The following is a 25919-nucleotide window of genomic DNA, read 5'->3' on the forward strand; positions in this document are numbered from 1 at the left end:
CAAAAAAGCTGAAAAAGCGGCACAAAAACAACTGGAGGATTTGAAAGAACAACTCAAAAGGGTAGTGGCTGAGTATGAAAGTAGAGTTCAAGATGAAAAAAGACTAAATTTCAATCTGAATATGGACTATCAAGCCACATTGGGAGAGAAAAATCATCAGGTTATGGGCCTACAGGAAGAAATAAGGCAATTAAGGGACGTCATCGGAATACATGAAGAAAATCAAAGAATTTGGGCATATAATCTTGTGGATCGAGTTCAGCAAGTTAAAAACATGCTCCATGACACTTCTCACCTACTACAACGAGCTGAGGGAATGGCAATCCCACATTCCACTCCCAAAGAAATTTATGACTTCCTTGAATACTGTAGAGATATGATAGCAAAAATGAGAGAGATGGTTGTTAGCGGTGAATAATTTAAGTTATCATGATGTATTATACTATTGTTATTAATAAAATTTGCCAGCTAAGAGAGGATGTTCATGCAAAAGCTACTCGTTTCATATTACGCTTAGTACTTAGAATGTGACATTCTAAAGGAAAAGTTTAATTGATAATGATCACAAAGATCCACTGATTCCATGACCTAGTACCTAGAACGTGACGATCTAAGAAACAATTAAAGAAAGATGATCCACGTGATTCATGTGATTTATGTCTCTCCAACAATTTAACATTTTCACATACATGATGCATAGTCACATTTTCATATCATTACATACTCATTAAATTTTCTTATACAGTTTTTATAAAAGAAAACAATTATTGAGGCAAAGAAAGCATCCCTTCGACACCCTTACGGGACACGTACAAAGACCAAAATCATGGAAGGGATGGTAGATGACTTGGAGCAACAGCATGAGGAGCTGAGAGGAGATGTAAATCAGTTGAAAGAACAAATGGGAAAAATTTTGGACTTGTTGCAGTCAATGGAATCCAAAAAAGGGGCAAATGGAGAGTCGTCTAAACAGCCTCATGAGTCACCTGATTACCCTCCTGGGTTTACTCCACGCACGCAACCCAACCCGAATGTTCAAAGGTACACACCACCTGTCATCCTAACGACCTCAGAAAATGACCATCATGTTTCCACTTCAAACCTTCAAGGCCAAGTTCCATTACCTCCATATGGTTTACCTCCGGGATACACGCCACCTGTGGCTGTCGCCACCGGCCCGAAACGGGCTTTCGGCATTCGCGAAGGATGGTTGGACTCGTTTATTTGTTTGAAAAATGTGGATTGCTAGAATGACTTATTCTCAAACTGAGACCTCGTCAAACGAGCAATTTTATTAAAAGGCTCACTAATCCATATTAATCCCAAGCGGGACCCTCCATGGATTAGTGGTTTTCATAAAAGGAGGGTTCGTGGAGTCGCCACCAATGTTTTACTCAAAACATTGGAAAAAGGGATAAGGCAATTGATTTAAAAATCAACTTTGGCCACTACAACCAGAGTTGGGTAAGGGAGTCGGTTACGCGTGGGGAAGGTGTTAGCACCCCACGGCGCCCCTTTCGGGTTCCCTATGACAGATTATTTTTTAAAAGAACAGTATAAAATTACTAAATTACCCCTATTTATTCTAAACAATTATAAATTGACTATCTACATGATGACAGTTTAGATATGCACACAGAAAGCAGTAAAAGGAAGGATTGAAGGGAAACCTCTTGAAGCGTGCTTTTTTATAAAAAAAATGAACTGGGAAGCGTTTTGGCGTTCCCACGCTCTACAAGCCCGCTCCTCGCTCTCCTAGAACAAAATTTTAACTAAGGGAATCCAAAAGATTTCCCCTCGACTAGGTTCGATCCTCAAGCAAAATGGCTCGGGGCTCAAGAACTTCGTCGGATCGACTCCCAGAGAGTTTTCTAGGGCAGAACACTGCTCAAAAACCCCAAAATACTCAAGGAGGGAGTCAAAACTGAGTAAAAAAGTGTGGTTGGACGTCCAAATGACGTCATATTTATAGGGAATAGGCGCAATACGGCCTACAGGGCCAATACGGCCGTATTGAAATTTTTGAACTTCAATACGGTCGTATTGGAGTTCAATACGGTCGTATTGAAAGTCAGAAATTTCAATACGCCCGTATTGAGTTCGCGGCGGTCGTATTGAAGTGTCAATACGGTCGTACTGACTTCAGTACGGCCGTATTGAAGCTTCAATACGGCCGTATTAAGTTCAGTACGGCCGTATTGGGCTTTTTCCCTCCACTTCCTTATTTTTAGCTATTCTAAGACCTCTAGACCTACAGAGAACCCTCCTAGGGCTTTCCAGGAGTCCTTCTGACTGATTATCCTTCAGTCTTCGAGAGTCTTCAAGCTTTATTTCCGACCCGGACAATTTTAGGGGTCTACAGCTGCCCCCCCTTTACTTAGTCGGACGGCCTTTTGGTGTATCGGCTGACAAGTAAAGGAGTTGACCCAATTGTCCGGGTATTGTGCCGACCTTCTGACTTGTAGCGTCTTCCGGTGGAAAAATGTTGAGTAGCCTCTCCAGGTGGGTGCATACCTCGGCGCTTTTGACATCCTTGGTAGCTGAGTTTACCTTCTCTAAGGTCAACTTCACTCGACGCTCGAGCTGGAAGTTGGACATCAACGCGCCTCTGATGACGCTGATGGTTGAGTACCGCCTCTCTAGGCTTAGCTTCACTCTTTGTTCGAGCCGGAAACTAAGTACCTTTGTGACGACGGTGAGCGGTGTGAGTTTCGCCTCTCCAGGCTTTGCTTTGCTTGTTGCCCAAGCTGGAAGCTGTAAGTACCGTCTCTCCAGGTTTAGCTTCACTCTTTGTTCGAGCCGGAAACCAAGTACCTTTGTGACGATGGTGAGCAGTGTGAGTTTCGCCTCTCCAGGCCTCGCTTTGCTTGTTGCCCAAGCTGGAAGCTGTAAGTACCGTCTCTCCAGGCTTAGCTTTACTCTTTGTTTGAGCCGGAAGCTAAGTACCCTTGTGACAACGGTAAGCAGTGTGTACCCCTTTTCCAGAGATAGCTTCGCTCATTGCCCGAGCCGGAAGCTGCATACCTCCGTGTTTGTGACGACGGGGTAGCGTGAATATCTCCTTTCCAGGGATTTGTGATGATTTTGTCTCCACAGTCCACGATGCTGCTTCGACGGTTGTTTTTCGATTTTGTGCCACTAGGGGCTGGATAACGCAGGGATCCGTCTAGGGGATGTGCAGTTACTCATAGGTTCTTGTGTCCCAACTTTCCATTGCGTAGTTGGTGCCCACTGGGGAATTTTTGATTCCTTTGGGGTGTAGACACAAAGATGCTCTTTCTGATGTGAGCGGTGCCTTATGATTGGCTGACGTCCTTTCGACGTTGGTGGAGTATCCCGGTTATCCTTGTTCGGGTGTCTCTTTTGGTTTTCTGATTTTGCTGCCTCTGTGTAGGCTGTTATCCACTGGGGGATATTGTCGTTGATTTTGATTAGCCTCTTCTGTTAGGCATATCAGCTTGACGTTCAATGATTGGCTGAGAGCCAGATTCCACTTGGGGAATGATTATTGATTTTTTTTATTTTTTCTCCTTCTGCAGGGATGCCTCTTGAATAGGCGACTGGGGATTTGGGGATCTTATGTACCCCAGAGTATTATTTAGGAAGCCTCTACAGGCTTAGCCTCACTCGACACTTGAGTTGGAGAGCTATCTTCACTGAGGAAGTTTAAGTCCTTTGACTTGGATATTCTGCTTGGGTGATCGTACTTCCATTGAGGATGTCGTCGATCTTGCTTTGATAGCTCTTGTTGGGGATTTTGAGTCCAAGAGCGTGAGTTGAGGTTTCTTTGGGGAGTATTATTTCTGCGAGCCTCTCCAGGCTCAGTTATTCTGAAATGTGGGGGATGAGGAGTATTGTTTCGGCGAGCCTCTCCAGGCTCAGTTATTTTGAGAGTATTCTTTCGGCAAGCCTCTCCAGGCTCAATTATTCTGTATGATGCTGCTGATTTTCTGAATCTTTGTATTCTGCTTGCTGCTGTCATACACAAGCAATTTTCTATTTTTCTATTTTATGTAGTTGCCTCATGATAAGGTCTTTGAATGTGCAACTAATATGTGTGTGATGCACAAATGCAATACAATTTTTATTTTTGTTCATTTATTTAGAAAAGTGGGTGGCTCTCCCTATCCTCTTCTTCTTGGAGGACTTTCTGTCATTGACGTGAGGGAGTATTTTTGTGAGCCTTTATGCAGGAGATTATGGATTTTACAGGAACCCCTCCAATTTTCTTTTATTGACCGATTATTAAGAGTTTCGTACAATTTTTAGAAACATCAATTTTAAAGGCATAATCACAAGGTCAAGAAAGAAAAGAAACAAATGGATATTTTATTGATATTCACAAATGTTTACACAGAAAGATTTACAAAGGGAATTTCTGAAGAATGGCTGGCCAAGGTGGGCTATACATTTTTGGCTTAAACAATTATATTTGTAATTGCTGCTCTTCCCGTTTCCCTAGTTGTTTCGGGTGAGATGCCTGAGCCAGGAGTGTAGATACTGCAAGACGCTTGCTTCTAGAAGATTATCACTTGAACCGCCTTTCGGTTTTCAGTTCACGTGATCGTTGCTTGCTTTACTTTTTGCATCTTATTCTTTTTTTCCCTAATTTTTGCCTAGGACGTGTCCTAGCGGGGATAATTTTGCCTTTGTTTTGCCTAGTACCCTTGTACTGGCGGGCTTTTTGTTTTGCCCTAACTTTTGCCTAGGATGCCCTTTTTGGGTTTTCATCCTAGCGGGCTGATGCAAGCAACGTCTTCAAGCATAATACTTCTTTACCATGTCAGCGTTGACTGGGTATCGAAGTTCTTCTCCGTCCATGTCTGTGAGAATCAATGCTCCTCCGGAGAAGGCTCGCTTCACCACGTATGGTCCTTCGTAATTTGGGGCCCACTTTCCGATTTTGTCCTTTTGAGCTGGTAGCAATTTCTTCATCACCAGCTCTCCCTCATGGTAGATTCGAGGATGGACTTTTTTGTCGAAAGCCTTTTTGACCTTCCTTTGGTAGGCTTGACCATGGCATACGGCGTTCAGTCGTTTTTCTTCGATAAGGTTCAATTGGTTGTATCGACTTTGAACCCATTCTGCCTCGGAAAGTTTTGCTTCCATGATTACTCTCAGAGACGGTATCTCGACTTCAACCGGCAGAACTGCCTCCATTCCATAAACAAGGGAGAATGGAGTAGCTCCTGTGGATGTACGTACTGAAGTCCTATAACCATGGAGAGCGAAGGGTAGCATCTCATGCCAGTCTTTGAATGAGACAACCATCTTTTGTACTATCTTCTTGATATTCTTATTGGCTGCCTCGACTGCCCCATTCATCTTTGGTCGATATGGGGAAGAGTTATGGTGCTGGATTTTGAACTCTTTGCACAGCTCTTCCACCATCTTATTGTTCAAATTGGATCCATTATCAGTGATGATTTTATCGGGAATACCGTATCTGCATATGATATTCTTTCTGATGAAGGATGTTACCACCTTTCGGGTCACATGAGCATACGATGCCGCTTCTACCCATTTGGTGAAATAGTCAATGGCCACAAGGATGAACCTATGTCCATTGGATGCCTTTGGCTCGATGGGTCCAATAACATCCATGCCCCACATTGCAAATGGCCATGGTGAAGCCAGAACATTGAGTGGCGTTGGTGGGACATGAATATTGTCGGCATATGCTTGACACTTGTGGCATTTCCGGACGTATTGGTAACAATCCTTTTCAATGGTCGACCAATAATATCCTGCTCTGAGGATTTTCTTAGCCATTGCAGGCCCGGGAATATGGGTACCAAAAACCCCCTCATGTATTTCTTTGATTATATTTTGAGCTTCGACTTGGTCTATACATCTCAACAAGACCGAGTCATAATTCTTTTTGTAGAGGGTTTCTCCAATCAACAGAAATCCCATGGCCCTTCTTCGGATATGCTTTTTATCATTATCGCTGGCCATATCAGGATATTCCCCTTTTGACAGATATTGTTTGATGTCATGGAACCATGGATGATCGTCAACAGCTTCATCTATCAGTAGGCAAAACGCTTGCTTATCGTGCCGCCGGATATTGATGATGGGCATTTCATGCTCCTTATCCAAGGCGAACATCGATGATAGTGTAGCAAGGGCGTCAGCGAACTGATTCTCCTCCCTTGGAATGTATTCAAAGATGACAATTTGGAAGAATTGTGTCAAATCTTTGATATGCTCAACATATGGTATCAGTTTAGGATTTCGGACTTCCCAGTCTCCTCGTAGCTGATGGATGACTAAAGCCGAATCTCCAAATACTTTGGTTTGAGGATACCATTATTGATAGCCGCTTGGATTCCTAATGCGCAAGCCTCGTATTCGGCCATATTATTTGTACAGTCGAAATTGAGTCTTGCTGTTAGAGGGATATGCTTTCCTTGTGGGGAGATTAACACTGTCCCGATCCCCTGTCCAAGCATGTTGGAGGCTCCATCAAAATACATGGTCCACGCATCGTCCTTAGGATCTTCATGTTGTATACTCATTACATGTTCATCGGGGAAATCATCCTGAAGGGATTGATAGTCATTGGTCGGCCCGTGTGCTAGGTAATCAGCTAAGGTACTACCCTTGATGGCCTTTTGTGTGACATGTATGATGTCAAATTCTGATAATTGCACTTGCCATCGGGCAATCTTCCCAGTGATTATTGGTTTGTCGAACACGTACTTAATTGGGTCCATTTTGGAAACCAACCAAGTAGTATGCCTTATCATGTACTGCCTGAGCCTTTGTGTTGCCCACGCTAACGCACAGCAAGTCTTTTCTAATGGCGTGTAGCGGGTTTCATAATCAAGGAACTTTTTGCTCAGGTAGTAGATGGCTTGTTCTTTCTTTCCAGTTTCGTCCTGTTGCCCTAGCACGGCTCCCATGGACTCATCAAGCACTGTTAGATAGAGGATTAATGGCCTTCCCTCGACAGGCGGCACCAATACTGGTGGATTGGCCAAGCACTGTTTGATCTTGTCAAAAGCTCGTTGACAATTCTCATCCCAAGTTTCGGAATGATTCTTGCGCAACAGCTTGAATATTGGTTTGCACGTGTCAGTCAATTGTGCGATGAACCTTGCGACGTAGTTCACCCTGCCGAGGAATCCTCTAATTTCTTTCTCAGTTTTAGGAGGAGGCATTTCCATTATTGCCTTTACTTTATCGGGGTCCACCTCTATGCCTTTTTCACTGACGATGAACCCAAGAAGCTTACCCGACCGAACTCCGAAAGTACACTTAGCTGGGTTTAGCTTAAGCTGATACTTACGAAGCCGATTGAATAATTTTCTCAAATATTGGATGTGGTCCATTTCGTCTTTCGACTTTGCGATCATGTCATCCACGTATACTTCAATTTCTTTGTGGATCATATCGTGGAATAGAGTCACCATCGCTCGTTGGTAGGTGGCACCCGCATTCTTAAGTCCAAAGGGCATCACCCTGTAGCAGAAAGTTCCCCAGGGTGTAATGAAAGAAGTTTTCTCGCGGTCTTCTATATTCATCTTGATTTGATTATACCCCGAGTATCCATCCATGAAGGAATAGAGTGTGTTTGTGGCGGTGTGATCCACGAGTGTATCAATATGTGGCAAGGGAAAATCGTCCTTTGGACTGGCACGATTCAAATCCCTATAATCAACACACACTCTAACTTTCCCATTCTTTTTGACGACTGGCACAATGTTAGCCAGCCATTCGGGATACTGGGATACAACCAAAAATCCCGCGTCCAATTGTTTTTCCACCTCCTCCTTAATTTTTAAGGACCATTCGGGCTTGATTCGTCGAAGCTTTTGCTTAATAGGTCGAAACCCCTCTTTTAAGGGCAACTTGTGTTCGACAATGTTGGAGTCCAACCCGGGCATATCATGGTACGACCATGCAAATACGTCCTTGTATTCCCTCAATAATTGAATTAATTGCGTTTTTATTCCATCACTGATACGGGTCCCAATGTTGACCTCTTTCAATTCTTGACCTTGCCCCAAATTCACGGTCTCCAATTCTTCTTGATTCGGTTGGAGTAGACGAGCTTCTTGATCTAGCAGTCTTTGCAGATCCGGAGAGATGGTCTCCTCATCACTGTCCAACTCAACCCATTCACCCTCGGCTTTCGGATCCCGATCAGAGCGAGCAATCACAGACATGATTATTTATTGGTTCTGTTTAGGTTTAGAGTTTATTAATATAAATGAGAGAGAGAGAATAGAACAAAAATGCGAGAATAATGTGTGAAAAATGCCTTTTTATTGATATATGAGTGTAAAACTGTACAAAACCCTTTATTTACATGAAAAGGTCCTCATGATCTCGGGTACTGATCATGAGTCCCTAAAAGAAAAAAAAAAATGTGGAGGGGCCCTATCATGGCTTGCCCTTCTCTCTACTCCTGCTGCGGTAGAGGATTCTTGCTCACGTCGGGCGCCGTCGAATCGAAAGTGACCCACCCAGCGTCGATAAGGTCTTGGACCTTATACTTGAGAGCTCGGCAGTTCTCCGTTGAATGCCCTTGTGCCCCCGAGTGGTATAGACATTTGTCTTGTGGATTGTACCAATCGGGGTAGGGTGGATTCACCTTCTTTGGTGGAATGTAAGCTATAAGACGCGCCTCTACTAGCTTCGGCAGGAGATCGCTATAAGTGGTCGGAAGTCTATCAAACTTCTTCACAGAGTTGTTTTGCGATTTGCCTGACTTCGAAGCGGAAGAAGACGGAGCAATGGTTACAGCGTTGACTCCTCCTTCCTTCTTCTTCCCAAAGGCCTTCTTAGCTTCATATGATTGGGAAGGCTTAACCAGCTTCCCACTTTTAAGTCCTTGTTCCACCCTTTCTCCTATGGTGATGATGTCCGAGAAGAGTGTCGTTGTGTTCCCTATCATCTTATCGTAATAGGGACCAGTCAACGAGTTGATGAATAAGGACACCGTCTCCTTATCCGACAGCGGGGGCTCTATCTGTGCCGCCAACTCCCTCCAACGTTGGGCGTACGCCTTGAAGGATTCATCGTTCTTTTTACTCAAGGCTTGAAGATCAGACCTATCGGGTGTTAGGTCGATGTTGTATTTGTAGCGCTTGAGGAAGGCGGCGGCCAACTGCCTCCATGTGTGTACTAGATTTCCATCTAGCTGCATATACCAGTTAAGTGCAGTTTCAGCTAAGCTCTCTTGAAAGCAGTGGATCAAGAGCTTTTCATTTGTGGCATATGCAGCCATCTTGCGACAATACATGGTGAGATGACTTTTAGGGCAAGTCGATCCCACGTATTTTGGGAAATCTGGCACTTTAAAATTAGGAGGGAATTGAATGTCCCTCACTAAACACATGTCGGCGGCATCCTTAATGTCAAAGTCGTGCCCTTCCATAGCCCTTAGCCGATCCTCGAGGGCATGGAATTGTTCCTTTGATACCTCGGGCTCTTTTATTATAATTCCTGCCCCAAGGGGTACGGCGTTTGGAGGATCTTTTTCATGCTCTTCCTCCTCTCCCTCATGATGGGACCCATGATCACTATGATGAGAATCATGGATGTTGTGATGACGCATGAGCTCCATCATTTGCGCCATCTGCTCCTTAAGCTGTGAAAGCTCGGTTGTGAGCTTTTTGTTTTGCTCCTCCAATGCTTCCATTTTCTTGATTTTCCGTGCGCGCGTAAGGACAGAGAGATGACCAGCCACTTTCTAAAATGAATGTTTAGTTAGTTTATTTTATGGAATGAATACACTCTTTAACATGAGCTTGATAAACCTCCATCTTTAAGGCGCTGCCTTTTTAAGACGGAAGTTTACCACCCTTCTTTATCTATGATTTCTCCCCAACGGAGAATCTCTATAGTCATGGGTCTCTTTCACTCATGTCAAGAGGTATTGGTGATCCTAAAATGTATGTTTTCATGAAGACGCATGATGTCTTATTGGTAATGATGTACATGCTCCTCACTTTTATTATATTTTCACACATGGTCTTTCCTCTCATGTCATGGTTTTTTATGCATGGGGATTATTTTTAGACCTTATCACGAGGTTATTAATGCACAAACAATTGCACATAAGCATTTACACAAACAATTCACTCATCCGCGAACAGTCACGAGCGAATCACGAGGTAGGGGTCTCCTGCAGAAAAGTGCATATTCAAGGAGGATCTAACTGTTCTCACTTGGTCAAAGGCCCCCAAGGTGCCCCCATTATAGGGACCCAATTCCTCTCGTCGTAGGTCGATGGAAAGTTCCAACGCACCGTCGGACTCAAGTTCATGGTTATCACCTTGAGTGATGTTTTCCGACAACGGTCTACGGGCACCTATAGACCCATTCGACAACCGGCCGTACTAACATCCACTCCCTATGGTTAATCACTCATGCCCCCGGGTATAGAGGGAACTGTTGTGTGCAAAGGTTTGTGTGCAGTTTTTATTTCAAACAATTGCGTAAATTTAAAAATACAACAGTTATTAAAGCCAAATAGATAAACATGTTATCATACAAGTGAGGGATAATAAAGTAATTTTAACTATTATTTGTTAAAAATAATCTGTCACTAAATGGGACTGACTCTCGAGGCTTCCCCAGCAGAGTCGCCATCTGTCGCCACCGGCCCGAAACGGGCTTTCGGCATTCGCGAAGGATGGTTGGACTCGTTTATTTGTTTGAAAAATGTGGATTGCTAGAATGACTTATTCTCAAACTGAGACCTCGTCAAACGAGCAATTTTATTAAAAGGCTCACTAATCCATATTAATCCCAAGCGGGACCCTCCATGGATTAGTGGTTTTCATAAAAGGAGGGTTCGTGGAGTCGCCACCAATGTTTTACTCAAAACATTGGAAAAAGGGATAAGGCAATTGATTTAAAAATCAACTTTGGCCACTACAACCAGAGTTGGGTAAGGGAGTCGGTTACGCGTGGGGAAGGTGTTAGCACCCCACGGCGCCCCTTTCGGGTTCCCTATGACAGATTATTTTTTAAAAGAACAGTATAAAATTACTAAATTACCCCTATTTATTCTAAACAATTATAAATTGACTATCTACATGATGACAGTTTAGATATGCACACAGAAAGCAGTAAAAGGAAGGATTGAAGGGAAACCTCTTGAAGCGTGCTTTTTTATAAAAAAAATGAACTGGGAAGCGTTTTGGCGTTCCCACGCTCTACAAGCCCGCTCCTCGCTCTCCTAGAACAAAATTTTAACTAAGGGAATCCAAAAGATTTCCCCTCGACTAGGTTCGATCCTCAAGCAAAATGGCTCGGGGCTCAAGAACTTCGTCGGATCGACTCCCAGAGAGTTTTCTAGGGCAGAACACTGCTCAAAAACCCCAAAATACTCAAGGAGGGAGTCAAAACTGAGTAAAAAAGTGTGGTTGGACGTCCAAATGACGTCATATTTATAGGGAATAGGCGCAATACGGCCTACAGGGCCAATACGGCCGTATTGAAATTTTTGAACTTCAATACGGTCGTATTGGAGTTCAATACGGTCGTATTGAAAGTCAGAAATTTCAATACGCCCGTATTGAGTTCGCGGCGGTCGTATTGAAGTGTCAATACGGTCGTACTGACTTCAGTACGGCCGTATTGAAGCTTCAATACGGCCGTATTAAGTTCAGTACGGCCGTATTGGGCTTTTTCCCTCCACTTCCTTATTTTTAGCTATTCTAAGACCTCTAGACCTACAGAGAACCCTCCTAGGGCTTTCCAGGAGTCCTTCTGACTGATTATCCTTCAGTCTTCGAGAGTCTTCAAGCTTTATTTCCGACCCGGACAATTTTAGGGGTCTACAGTGGCTAATATTCCTGAGGGTAATCCATCTACCTCCACCTTAAACCCATCACATCAAACACAAACCCAAAACCTAACCCTTGAAGCTAATGACCCACAAATTCCAACCCACTCAATTGCTCATGCACCACCTAATGTAAGTCATGGCGAAAGGCCTCCTAATAACCAGGGATTAGTTCTTGCACCAACTGTTATTGTACACCATCGTCATTCGGAAGATATTTCCCATGATGATAAGCTTCAATCGTTGGAAGATAGATTAAAGGCCATAGAGGGATTCGACAATTATGGTTTCAATGCTGTGGACTTGTGTCTGGTTCCTGATGTTATAATTCCTCCCAAGTTTAAAGTTCCAGAACTTGATAAATACAAGGGAGATACATGCCCAAGGAATCATCTCACTATGTATTGTCGAAAGATGGCCTCCTGTGCTCATGATGACAAATTGTTGATTCACTTCTTCCAAGAAAGCCTTATTGGAGCAGCATTAAGTTGGTACATGAGCCTGGAGCGAGGAAGAGTACGCACATGGAAAGACTTGGCAGAGGCTTTCTTGAAACAGTACAAGTATAATATGGACATGGCCCCAGATCGCACACAGTTACAAAATATGATAAAAAAAGAGAATGAGACCTTCAAGGAATATGCCCAACGATGGAGAGGGGTAGCTGCTCAGGTACAACCTCCATTATTGGAAAAAGAGATGGTCACAATGTTCATTGATACACTCCAATCCCCCTTTTATGACAGGATGATTGGAAATGTATCATCAAACTTTTCAGATTTGGTCATCATTGGAGATAGGGTTGAGATGGGAGTTAGAAATGGGAAGATTGCACACATGACAACAGGATCCACAACCATCAAGAAACCCTTAGAAACCACAAATAAGAGGAAAGGAGGTGAAACAAATGCAGTGATGACAACACCAGTCAGACCTAACTACAATCCTATTTCTTTCATACCCAATTATAGACCCCAATATATGTATAACCCACAAATTGCAGCAGTTTCTTTGCCACCATACCCACAACCTTATCCATCTAGAATGCCTTATCGGCCACCTACAGCGCCACCACAATTTCAAGTACCCCAAGAAAATCAATCGGCAATTTCGCCTCCCATGGTGAATAATGCTCAAAGAAGGGGAAATAATCAACCAAGGACTCTAGCTCCGATCCCTATGACCTACACTGAACTGCTACCACATCTGGTTCAAAATGCTCTAGTTGAGCCTCTTCCTATAAAGCCTGTCCAACCTCCATATCCAAGAGGTTTTGATTCAAATGCCAAATGTGAATATCATGCTGGGGCAATAGGCCATTCAACTGAGAAATGTTGGGGTTTGAAACACAAGGTACAAGACTTGATAGATGCAGGATTATTAAGCTTTAAGGAAAGCGAGCCGAATGTAAGAAATAATCCACTTCCAGGTCATGGGACTTCATCGGTTAATGCTATCAAAGAAGAATGTACTCCACAAGTGACAGAAGTAGAGAAGATCCGAACCCCCATGAGATTCATTTTTTCAGAATTGTGCAAATATGGGATGATTAAGGGAGAGTCTCGCAAAGTAGGAGTATGCGATTTCCACCCTACAACCACACATTCTATTGAGGAATGTGGCAAATTCAAGGAAATATTACAAGGCATGATTAACTCAAACTTTGTTCAGGTGAGCCAGGTGCGTACAAAAGAGGATGTATTGATGATTCAATCAAACGAGAAGTCCAGCATGACTACTCCAAAACCACTGGTAATCACTTTCACAAAAAACACTTTCGCGTCAACACCTAGTACCCTTAAGCCACTTGTTGTGCAAATTCCAGCTCCTTTCCATTACAAGGACACTAAGGCGGTTCCATGGTGTTACGAAATGAAGGTAGAAAGTGAATATGTGAATGCCCAACAAAAAGAAGGAATTGACACTACAGAAACCAACGTAACAAATATCGCAGGAGTAGGTGGAATGACCCGTAGTGGTAGAGTCTATACTCCAGAAGAGTTAAGAGTAGAAGGCTTGACAAAAAACCATAAGCAAAAGGAAAATACAATTATCAATGAAGAGGTTTCAAGTGTTAAGAGGAGAGATGATGAAAAAGTCATGGGGAAAAAGAAAAAGGAAGTGTCGGATGAAGAAGTCTCAGAATTTCTTAAGTTTATTCGACAAAGTGAGTACAAGCTCATTGATCAATTAAATCATACTCCTGCAAGGGTATCTTTGTTATCAGTGCTGATGAATTCTGAAAGTCATAGAAAATTATTGATGAAGATCTTGAATGAAGCTCATGTGTCCAATGACATCACATTAGACACATTTGGCGGCATTGTTGGTAACATTACAGCCAATAACCACCTCACTTTCACAGATGATGAAGTCCCAGCTGAAGGAAGGGGACATAACAAGGCTTTACACATCTCTGTGAAATGCGCAAATCACATTTTGGCTAGAGTGCTTATCGATAATGGGTCCTCATTAAATGTGATGCCCAAGTCAACACTGGATCGATTGTCTTGTGATGGGACACATATGAAACCCAGTTCTATGATTGTGAGGGCCTTTGATGGATCACGAAGGGAAGTTATGGGGGAGATCGAAATCCCTGTCCAAATTGGCCCATTCACCTTCAACATAACTTTTCAAGTCATGGATATTAAACCTGCATACAGTTGTTTATTGGGAAGACCATGGATCCATTCAGCTGGGGTTGTTCCCTCTTCTTTACATCAGAAGCTGAAATTTATTGTGGAGGACAAGCTAGTGATTGTCTCGGGTGAGGAAGACATGTTGGTGAGTTGTCCTGCTCCCACCCGTTATATTGAAGCAGCTGAGGAGGCTTTGGAAACTTCGTTTCAGTCATTGGAAATAATTAGTACTGCTTATGTTGAATCTCCAATGGGAAGTCCACAACCATCAAGTGCATCCATGATGGTTGCAAAGGTCATGATGAATGGAGGGTATCAGCCAGGACTTGGGTTGGGAACATGCTTGGAAGGAGTCACGAAATTAATAGAATTGCCAGAAAACAAGGGTCGATGGGGGTTAGGGTACAAACCTACTCAAGCCGATAAAAGAAGAATGGCAGAAGAAAATAGAGAGAAAAGGTTGGCTCGTCTAGAGAATCGAGAGCCTAAAGTTCAGAGGATTCCCATTTGTCATCTTTATCAAAGCTTTCAAAGTGGAGGGGTGGTGCACGCAGACCAAGTGGCTATGATTAAGGAAGATAATGATGATAATCACGCCAACTTTGTGTGTCCGTGTGATCCATGTGAAGAGCTCCATAATTGGAAGATCATTGAATTTCCTGTGACTCTTAATTCAATTTCAAAGTAATTGTCACACAAACTCTACAATTATTCCCGTGATTTTAGTATGACTTTTTGTTAATGGGCTTGCATGTTGTCTTTCAGTATATCATATGAATGAAATGCATTTTGATCTTTTTGTCATATGTTCTCTCTATCCTTTAATCTTTCTTTTCTCTCATTTATTGCTCCAACCTTCATTTTCTTTCATCAACCCTAAATTGCAGATTCAATAATAACCATGCCAAAAATAATAACGCTAATATCCCATGTCACGATTTTGATCACCCCATTAATGAGGCTGAAGAAGATGACAATGACCTGAGCACTCCACCAGAAATAGAAAGGTTGATAGAACAAGAGGATCGGGTGATCCAACCCCATGAAGAGGAACTTGAAGTAATCAATCTGGGAAATGAAAATGATAAAAAAGAAATAAAAATAGGAGTTGCTATAAAAGGGGAAGAAAGAAATAAGTTGCTTAAGTTGTTATTTGAGTATGCTGATGTCTTCGCGTGGTCATACCAAGACATGCCTGGGTTGGATTCTAGCATAGTTGAGCATCACTTGCCATTGAACCCAGAATGCACACCAGTTAAGCAAAAATTGAGGCGCATGAAGCCAGAGGTCTCTTTAAAGATAAAAGAAGAAGTAAAGAAATAATTTGATGTTGGATTCCTTGCAGTGGCAAAGTACCCTCAATGGGTTGCCAATATAGTTCCTGTCCCAAAGAAAGATGGAAAAGTTCGAATGTGTGTTGACTATAGAGACCTTAACAGAGCTAGTCCCAAAGATGACTTTCCATTGCCACATATAGATGTTCTAGTGGATAACACTGCCCGACATGCTTTCTTTTCGTTCATGGATGGATTTTCAGGATATAATCAAATAAGGCTGGCTCCTGAAGATATGGAGAAAACTACATTCATTACATCATGGGGAACATTTTGTTATAAAGTGATGCCCTTTGGATTGAAGAATGCTGGAGCAACCTATCAACGAGCTATGGTGACTTTGTTTCATGATATGATGCATAAAGAGATTGAAGTTTATGTCGATGATATGATTGCTAAGTCCAGGACGGAGGTAGAACATATCACAAATCTACAAAAGCTATTTGTGCGGCTAAGGAAGTATAAGCTCCGACTTAACCCTGCCAAATGTACTTTTGGTGTGAAGTCAGGAAAATTGTTGGGATTTGTGGTTAATGAAAATGGTATAGAGGTGGATCCTGACAAAGTGAGAGCAATTTTAGAAATGCCAGCTCCAAGTACTGAAAAAGAAGTTCGTGGTTTCTTGGGGAGGTTGAACTATATTGCCAGGTTCATATCTCAATTAACTGCAACCTGCAATCCGATTTTCAAGTTACTGCGCAAGAGTCAACCAGTGATATGGAATGAAGATTGTCAAAAAGCTTTTGAGAAGATGAAGCAGTATTTACAAAACCCTCCAGTTTTGGTACCTCCCACCTCGGGGAGACCTCTCATTTTGTATATCTCGGTACTTGAGGAATCTATGGGTTGTGCACTGGGGCAACATGATGCATCTGGAAGAAAAGAACAAGCAATCTATTACTTGAGCAAAAAGTTTACAGATTGTGAAAGAAGGTACTCTCTGGTAGAGCGAACCTGTTGTGCTTTGGCTTGGGTTACTCGACGTTTAAGACAATACATGTTAAGTCACACTACTTGGTTAGTGTCCAAGATGGATCCGATCAAGTATATATTTGAAAAGCCTGCTTTAACGGGTCGAATCGCTCGCTGGCAAATGTTATTATCAGAGTATGATATTGTGTATGTAACCCAAAAGGCTGTTAAAGGCAGTGCGTTGGCTGAGTATTTGGCTCATCAACCCATAGACGATTATCAATCAATACAATATGATTTTCCAGATGAAGATATCATGGCTTTGTTTGAGGAGGGAGAGTCCATAAATAGAAAGAAGTGGATGTTGTTATTTGATGGAGCTTCTAATGCACTGGGGCATGGAATTGGGGCAGTGTTGATCACTCCAGAGGACCGATTAATCCCTTTCACTGCAAGGTTGGGTTTTGATTGTACTAACAATGTGGCAGAGTATGAAGCATGTGCAATGGGGGTTCTAGCAGCTTTGGAGTTCAAGGCTAGAGTGTTAGAAGTTTATGGAGACTCAGCATTGGTTGTCCATCAACTCAGAGATGAGTGGGAAACTCGGGATTCTAAATTAATCCCATACCACTCATACATCAAAAATTTAATGGAACAATTTGAGGAAATAACTTTCCATCACATCCCTCGCGAGGAAAATCAACTGGCTGATGCCTTGGCTACATTGTCTTCGATGTTCAAGATTAGTCAAGGAAAAGAGGTTCCACTGATAAGAATACATAATCAAGGTCAACCAGCATATTGTCAAGCAATAGAAGAAGAACCAGATGGAAAACCATGGTTTTATGACATCAAACGCTATCTAAAAGACAGAGAATACCCTCCTAGAGCTTCAGAAAATGACAAGAAAACTTTAAGGAGGTTGGCAATGAGTTTCTTCTTAAATGGAGAAGTACTTTATAAAAGAAATCATGACATGGTATTGCTTAGATGCGTTGATGCTAAAGAAGCTATGGAAATCATGGAAGAAATCCATGAAGGTTCATTTGGAACACATGCAAATGGACATGTAATGGCAAGAAAGATCCTAAGATCTGGCTATTATTGGTTGACCATGGAGGCTGATTGCTGTAGTCATGTGAGGAAGTGTCACAAGTGCCAAATTTATGCAGATAATATTCATGTTCCCCCAACATCTTTGAATGTATTGGCCGCTCCATGGCCCTTTTCAATGTGGGGAATAGACATGATTGGTCCAATAGAACCAAAAGCATCCAATGGGCATCGATTCATTCTTGTTGCTATCGACTATTTCACTAAATGGGTTGAAGCAGCTTCTTATGCCAGTGTGACCAGAAATGTGGTGGTCAAATTCATCAAGAGAGATTTAATTTGTAGATACGGGTTGCCAAGTCGGATCATTACTGACAATGGGACCAATTTGAACAACAAAATGATGAAAGAGTTGTGTGAAAGTTTCAAGATTCAACATCACAATTCTTCACCATATCGCCCTAAGATGAATGGGGCAGTGGAAGCAGCAAACAAGAATATTAAAAAGATTATTCAAAAGATGGTGGTCACCTACAGGGATTGGCACGAAATGCTTTTTTTTGCCCTACATGGATATCGCACTTTCGTTCGCACCTCTACTGGGGCAACTCCATATTCGCTGGTTTATGGTATGGAAGCAGTACTTCCCATTGAGGTTGAGATACCTTCTCTAAGAGTATTGGCTGAAACCAAACTTGAGGAAGCGGAATGGGTTCAGGCTCGCTATGATCAGTTGAACCTCATTGAAGAGAAAAGATTGAATGCCTTATGTCATGGTCAATTATATCAAAAAAGGATCAAGAGAGCTTTTGACAAAAAGGTTCATCCGCGAGAGTTTCAAGAAGGAGATTTGGTATTAAAAAAGATATTGCCACCCCAAAGAGATCATAGAGGGAAATGGACCCCGAATTATGAAGGGCCCTATATGGTAAAAAAGGCTTTTTCAGGAGGAGCTTTGATTCTCACAAATATGGATGGAGAAGATCTGTTGAATCCGATAAACTCTGATGCAGTCAAGAAATACTATGCATAAAGGAGAGCACAAAATAATAACAAAAAGAAAAGGCTCGCTAGGCTGAAAACCTGAAAAGGCAGCTTAGGCAAAATTTAGAGTGACCTGATAGGCTGAAAACTCGAAAAGAGCGGCCTATGCAAAAGTTAAGGTCTAAAAAAAAAATAAAAGAAATACCCATTAGACTGAAGGGGCAACTTTAACAAATGCAACTTTTCTAAAGAAAGGCGGAGAAGGAGGAAGTAGATATGACAACCAAAGTGCGAAGCCGGGGCAAACTGGAAGGCCAAGGCAATATTAAGATGCTCAACAAGCATTTCACACCTTTAGAGGCCAATTAATGGGGTTCTCAAAATTGTTGATGTGGGGAATTAGTGTTGCTTTCCCCAAAAATATGATATGTTACTCTCCCATTGTTTTGTTTATCTCCACTCTCATATACTTGTGCTTTCTTCCTTGAAGCAATAAAAGCCCATATTCCCCACCATTTGTCATTTTTGTGTGTTTATTTCATTATTATATGCTAAAAGTGCAACATGCGATGCAAGAAAAACCAATAAATAAAGTCAAAAATAGGCTAAAATATCTCAATTACGATGATTGATTCTAAGAGTCACAAAGAAATGAAAGATCCCTAGCTAACTTTATTGAGAAGATTACAAATGTTGACAATTTTGAATTGTACTATCAGACAAGATAGTTTATCTAGCGACGCAATAATTTGACAAAAGGTCAGTCTGAACACTCATGCTCGTGAGGGGGTCAAAGGTTGGAAAAATGATGCAAAAAAAAAAATAATAATAACGGGATGAAAGGTCAAAACTCATCTTGTTATTATTTTTCCATTAAAACCATTTCATTGCATGTCATGCATACATCATGAACCGATTGAATGTTTATTACAATTTCTAAATTTGAATTTTCCTATACTTACTTGGTTGTTGTCCCGATTCTTAATGTTTCGAGCTCCCGTGCTCACTCTTTAATTTTCAAGCTTCTATCAATCGTCTGAGTCCCCGTGCTCACCTTTTTTACTTTTCAAGCCTCTATGTCCACGCTTTTAATGTTTCAAGCTTCTATCAATCGTCTGAGTCCCCGTGCTCACTCTTTTACTTTTCAAGCCTCTATGTTCACTCTTTTAAAGTTCCAAGCCTCTATCAATATTTCGAGTCCCTGCACTCACTCTCAATCTTTCGAGCCCCTGTGCTCATTTTATCAATGCTTGGGCCCCCGTGTTCACTCTATCTTAAGTCTCTGTGCTCACTCTATCATTCTTTTGAGTCTCTGTGCTCATTCTTTTAATTTTCAAGCCTCTACCAATCTTTTGAGTCTATGTGCTCACTCTTTTAATCTTCAAGCCTCTATGCTCACTTTATCAATCTTTCGAGCCCCCGCGCTCACTCTTTTAATTTTCAAGCCTCTATCCATCTTTCGAGCCCCGTGCTCATTCTTTTAATTTTCAAGCCTCTATCAATCTTTTGAGCCCCCGTGCTCACTCTTTTAATTTTCAAACCTCTATCGTTCTTCCGAGCCCCGTGCTCACTCTTTTAATTTTCAAGCTTCTATCAATCTTTCAAGCCCCTATGCTCACTCTTTTAATTTTCAAGCCTCTATGCTCACTCTATCAATCTTTTAAGCCTCGGTGCTCATTCTTTTAATGTTTCGAGCTCTGCGCTCACCTTCTTTTGTGATTCGAGCCCCCGTGATCTTAACTCCCAACAGTTTGGAACCATGAGTCTACTTTTTTTGTTGCTTTTAGATCTTATATTCTCCAGTTCATGCTACAATATCGTGATTATCTTTTCTCTAATACATGCAACTTTTGTTTTAGACAAAATTGGAGTTTAAGTCTTTACTTATCTTTTACTACTATGATATGAAAACTCGTGTTACTCATATCATTTGGTAAAAGTTAAGTAAAGAGGGGCAACTGTAAACACCAATTTTTTTTTTTTTAAATAAAAAAACTCAGAAAATGCCAAATAGATGAAGCCAAAGTCTTGGTACTAGTAAGAAAGTCTTGGTTTTGGGACCCCATGCGGTAAAACAATTCTTAGAATTTCAAACTTAGCAAGCTGGTAGCAAAAAAAAAGAGACAGATCAAAGGGAGCAGTTGGAGACTTCACGGAAGCTTTGAAAAAATTTTCGGTGCTTATAAACAATTGATAAAAGAGAGGAAAAAAATGAAAAAAAACAAAAGGGCAGTTGCCAAAAGCGGAGGGGGAAGAACCATAAAAGGAGAACAAAAACAGAGGGCAGGAAAAAAGGGGGAGGACGGAGAAAAGGGAGCGAGGGGAAGCACGGAGGACTCAAGCGGAAGATCAAGCAAGAGACTAAAATAGTGTAGGTATCAATTACTTTCTCCAATTTTCTTTGATTAAAACAAAATTTATTTATGGAATCGGAACCCTTCCCCTCAAACTTCAGCAAATCATTTTATGAATAAAACCTGGCCATAATGAAAGAGATACATAAAATGGGTTAACAAACACTACCAGGGAAATACAATTGAATAAGTTATCCCGAGAACCTTCATGCACTGCCGCATGCCAACACCGGAGGCAATTTCCAGCAGCAGCGATAGTGAAGGCGATTTCCTTTTCATTTTTCTCTGTTTTTGCCCTGCTGCTACGAATTAATGCTTGACCCATTTGTTTTTCGTTTTCCCTTTTTGTTTCTTTCTTTCTTTTCCTATTCTTTTGTCCTATCTTGTTTTCATGTTCCATGGTGGGCTCAAAGTGGGTCAATGCCATCTTTTTTTTCTCACCCACTCACGTTGCATCAAGCCATGTAGGCTTATCATACCTCCTTTGTTCTTAGCCCATTTTTATTTTATTTTATTCCATTCTTTTCAATGTTCTCCTTTTTACATCACATTTTTTAAGGTATGCATTATATTAATATTTTATGATAATGGGTTTTTAACCATAGAAAACAATGTAGTATATCGTGGTAGATTAAATTATTTTGTTATTTATGTACATTAGTTTTTTTCTTTGGATAATAGTAATAGTTACTTTAATAATAATAATAATAATTTATTTTTAAAAATTAATAATATCTATTTTCTCTAAAAAATTATTTTTATGTGGTATCCCTTTAATCTTAGATGATAATATCTATTTCTTGTTTTAACAAAATTAGTTTACTTGATTTTATTGATTAAGTTAGTTTTTTTTAAGGTGCTAGATATTTATAACAACCAACAACAATAATAATATTTACAGTAATATTTTATTAATATATAATATAAATTATATCTATAAAAAAGAGATTATTTGAATGTGATATTCATTTAATCCTAGAACTTAAGGATATAAGTTGTGACAACTTATTATCATAAAAAAAAACTAAATTTAAAATATGATTAAAAATCAAATATAATATTACAATATTCAATATAAATATTTGAAGTTATTATATCAAAATTTTATTAAAGGAATGGTTAATTAGATGTGACATCTTTTTTAACCTTTGGAATTCAAAGTAAGTTGTGACAGCTTATCTTTAAATTTTTTTCCAAAAGTGAGAGTAAAAATAAAAAATGTTCTACCAAGAAATTTTAAGATCATAACATCTATAACAATAATTTTAATTATAATTCTATTGAATTGATTTTGGTGTACACTTTAGTCAATTCTATATTCTTAGGATGAATGAGCTGTGACGGTTCAAGAATCCTATATTTCACTAAAATAATATTTAATTAAAAAACGTCAACACTCAAATATTTTCCACAAAGAACTACGTAACTCTGATTCTTCATTGCACATGAAGATACGTAGGAGCAAGAATTAAATCTTGTCGAGCCCAAAAAAAAATAAAATATATTTGATTATTTTAGTGAGATAAATATTTTTATAAATTATAAATAATTAGTTTAATTAATTAAAGGTAATCGTCTTAGGACGAACATTGTGAGGTGCTAATACCTTCCTCACACGTAATTGACTCCCGAACTCAAAATTTGGTTTTCGTAGACTGTTTTCTACTTTATGGTTTTTTCCAATGTTTTTCCATATAAAAATAACATTGGTGGCGACTCCTCTTTTCCATTTATTTTTCGCCGTCCCGTCGCGATTTCGGTTGCGACAGATGTTGCGACAAGAGGCTTGTCGAAATAATACTCTCTCAGAATAATTGAGCCTGGAGAGGCTCGCCGAAATAATACTCTCTCAGAATAACTGAGCCTGGAGAGGCTCGCAGAAATAATACTCCCCAGAGAAACCTCAGCTTAAGCTCATGGAACAAATCCCCAGCGAGAGCTATCAAAGCAAGATCGTCAAAATCCCCAATGGAAGCGCGATCATCTAAACAGAATATCCGAGTCGAAAGGACTATGACCTCCTCAGTGGAGGATAGCTTTCCAACTCAAGCGATGAGTGAAGCTAAGCCTGAAGAGGCTTTCTAAATAATACTCTGGGATATATAAACTTTAAATCCCCACTCGCCTACTCAGAGGCACCCCTTCAAGAAAAATCGAAAAGATCAATAATCATTCCCCAAGCGGAATTCGGCATCGAGCCAATCATTAAACGTCAAGATGATCCGCCTAACAGAAGAGGCTAATCAAAATCAGCATCCAGAATCCCCAGCGGATAACAGCCTACACAGAGGCAGCAAAAATCAGAAAATCCAAAAGAGATACCCGAATAAGGATAACCGGGATACTCCACCAACGTCAAAGGACGTCAGCCAAACATAAGGCATCGCTCAATTCAAGAAGAGCATCTCTGTCTACACCCCAAGGATTCAGAAATTCCCCATGGGTACCAACTATGCAAATGCAAGTTGGGGCACAAGAACCTATGAATGACTGCACATCCCCTAGACGGATCCCTGCGTTATCCAGCCCTCAGTGGCACAAAATCAGAAAAACCATCGAAGCAGCATAGTGGACTGTGGAGACAAAAAATCATCTCAGATCCCTGGAGAGGGTAAACTCGCATTGCCGAAGTCATCAGAAGACACGGACGCAGACCCTGGAGAGGGCAAACTCAGTTGCCTAGGTCTTCAGAGACAACCGAAGCAAAGTCTGGAGAGACGGTACTCAGAGTCTGGAGAGACGGTACTCAGAGTCTGGAGAGACGGTACTCAGAGTCTGGAGAGACGGTACTCAGAGTCTGGAGAGACGGTACTCAGAGTCTGGAGAGACGGTACTCAGAGTCTGGAGAGACGGTACTCAGAGTCTGGAGATACGGTACTCAGAGTCTGGAGAGACGGTACTCAGAGTCTGGAGAGACGGTACTCAGAGTCTGGAGAGACGGTACTCAGAGTCTGGAGAGACGGTACTCAAGGTCTGGAGAGACGGTACTCAAAGTCTGGAGAGACGGTACTCAAGGTCTGGAGAGACAGTACTCAACCATCAGCGTCGTTAGAGGCACGTTGGTGTTCAACTTCCGGCTCGGGCGTCGAGTGAAGTTGACCCTGGAGAGGGTAAACTTAGCTACCGAGGTTGTCAGAAGCGCCGAGGTATGCAACAACCTGGAGAGGCTACTCAACAATTTTCCACCGGAAGACGCTACAAGTCAGAAGGTTGGCACATCACCTGGACAATTGGGTCAACTCCTTTACTTGTCAGCCGGTACACCAAAAGGCCGTCCGACTAAGTAAAGGGGGGGCAGCTGTAGACCCCTAAAATTGTCCGGGTCAGAAATAAAGCTTGAAGACTCTTGAGGACTGAAGGAAAGTCAGCCAGAAGGACTCATGGAAGGCCCTAGGAGGATTCTCTGTAGGTCTAGAGGTCTTGTAATAAGCTCAAAATAAGGAAGTGGAGGGAATGAAGCCCAATACGGCCTCCCAAAAGTTCAGTACGGCCGTATTGAACATTTTGAACTACAATACGGCCGCACTGAACTCAATACGGCCGGATTGAAGTTTCTGAACTTCACTACGGCCGCACTGAACTCAATACGGCCGTATTGAAGTTTTTTGAACTTCAATACGGCCGTACTGAATTCAATACGGCCGTATTGTAGTTCAAAAACTCAATACGGGCCGTATTGACCCCCAGAGGCCGTACTGCGCCTCATCCCTATAAATATGACGTCAATTGGACGTCATTTGACACTTTTAACCTGAGTTTTAACCCTCTTCTTGAGTATTCTGGGTTTTTTTGAGCAGTGCTCTGCCTAGAAATCACTCGGAGAGTTGATCCGACAAAGTTCTCGAGTTCTGAGCTTTTGCTTGAGTCTCGAACTGAGTCAAAGGGAAATCCTCCGGATTTCCATAGTTAAAATTTTCTAGGAGGGAGCGAGCGGGCTTGTAGAGCGAGGGAACGCCAAAAAGCTTCCCAGTTTTACTTGAATATAAAAGCACGCTTCAAAGGTTTCTTCTTAAGTCCTTCCTTTTACTGCTTTCTATGTGTATATTTAACTGTCATCATGTAGATAGTTAAGTTATAATTGTTTAGAATAAATAGGGGTAATTTAGTAATTTTGCACTATTATTTTTAGAAATAATCTGTCATAGGGAACCCGAAAGGGGCGCTGTGGGGTGCTAACACCTTCCCCACGCGTAACCGACTCCCTTACCCGACTCTGGTTGTCATGGCCGAAGTCGATTTTTGAATCGATTGCCTTAAACTTCTTTTTCCAATGTTTTGAGTAAAACATTGGTGGCGACTCCATGAACCCTTCCTTTTTATGAAAACCGCTAATCCATGGAGGGTCCCGCTTGGGATTAACATGGATTGGTGAGCCTTTTAATAAAATTGCTCGTTTGACAAGGTCTCAGTTTGAGAATAAGTCATTCTAGCAATCCATATTTTTAAACAAATAAAAGAGTCCAACCATCCTTCGCGAATGCCGAAAGCCCGTTTCGGGCCGGTGGCGACAATGAAAAACAATGCAGACTAAAATTTAGCACTAGAGTTCACAAAATGTGAGGGACTCTTAATTATATCCATTTTGACCTATGGAGTCTGTCAAGTGTTCCTTCAAACGGTGGAACAAGGTACATGTTAACTTTCATTGATAATTATTCACGAAAAGTTTGGATTTATGTCTAGAAACAAAAAAAGTGATGTATTCCTCAACTTCAAGCATTGAAAATCTCTAGTGGAGAAGCAGACGAAGGAAAAGGTCAAACGACCCAAGAAAGATAATGGTTGGAATTTTGTAATAAGGAGTTCAATGATTTTTGCGCAAATAAAGAAATAG

At 41.3% G+C, this 25919-nt stretch overlaps 1 protein-coding gene across 1 annotated transcript; it reads left to right on the plus strand.

The window, feature by feature from the left end:
• Positions 1–826: 826 nt before the first annotated feature.
• On the plus strand, positions 827–15826 carry LOC145958152 (uncharacterized). Its single transcript, XM_083074634.1, has 4 exons — positions 827–1159; positions 11795–15132; positions 15336–15507; positions 15794–15826. The coding sequence occupies exons 1-4, from the start codon at positions 827–829 to the stop codon at positions 15824–15826; spliced, it is 3876 nt and encodes a 1291-aa protein (XP_082930760.1).
• Positions 15827–25919: the final 10093 nt, after the last annotated feature.

The sequence above is a fragment of the Cajanus cajan genome, chromosome 5 (assembly GCF_000230855.2).
Source record: "Cajanus cajan strain Asha chromosome 5, NIPB_CcT2T_4, whole genome shotgun sequence".
Lineage (NCBI taxonomy): Eukaryota > Viridiplantae > Streptophyta > Magnoliopsida > Fabales > Fabaceae > Cajanus > Cajanus cajan.

Bases quoted from the DNA above. Each gene is read 5' to 3' on its own strand.
- LOC145958152 (XM_083074634.1), top strand. From the start codon at position 827: ATGGAAGGGATGGTAGATGACTTGGAGCAACAGCATGAGGAGCTGAGA. The intron at 15,133-15,335 runs GTAATTGTCACA...CCTAAATTGCAG, and splicing joins ACTCTTAATTCAATTTCAAA to ATTCAATAATAACCATGCCA. The intron at 15,508-15,793 runs GTAATCAATCTG...GATTCCTTGCAG, and splicing joins CCCATGAAGAGGAACTTGAA to TGGCAAAGTACCCTCAATGG.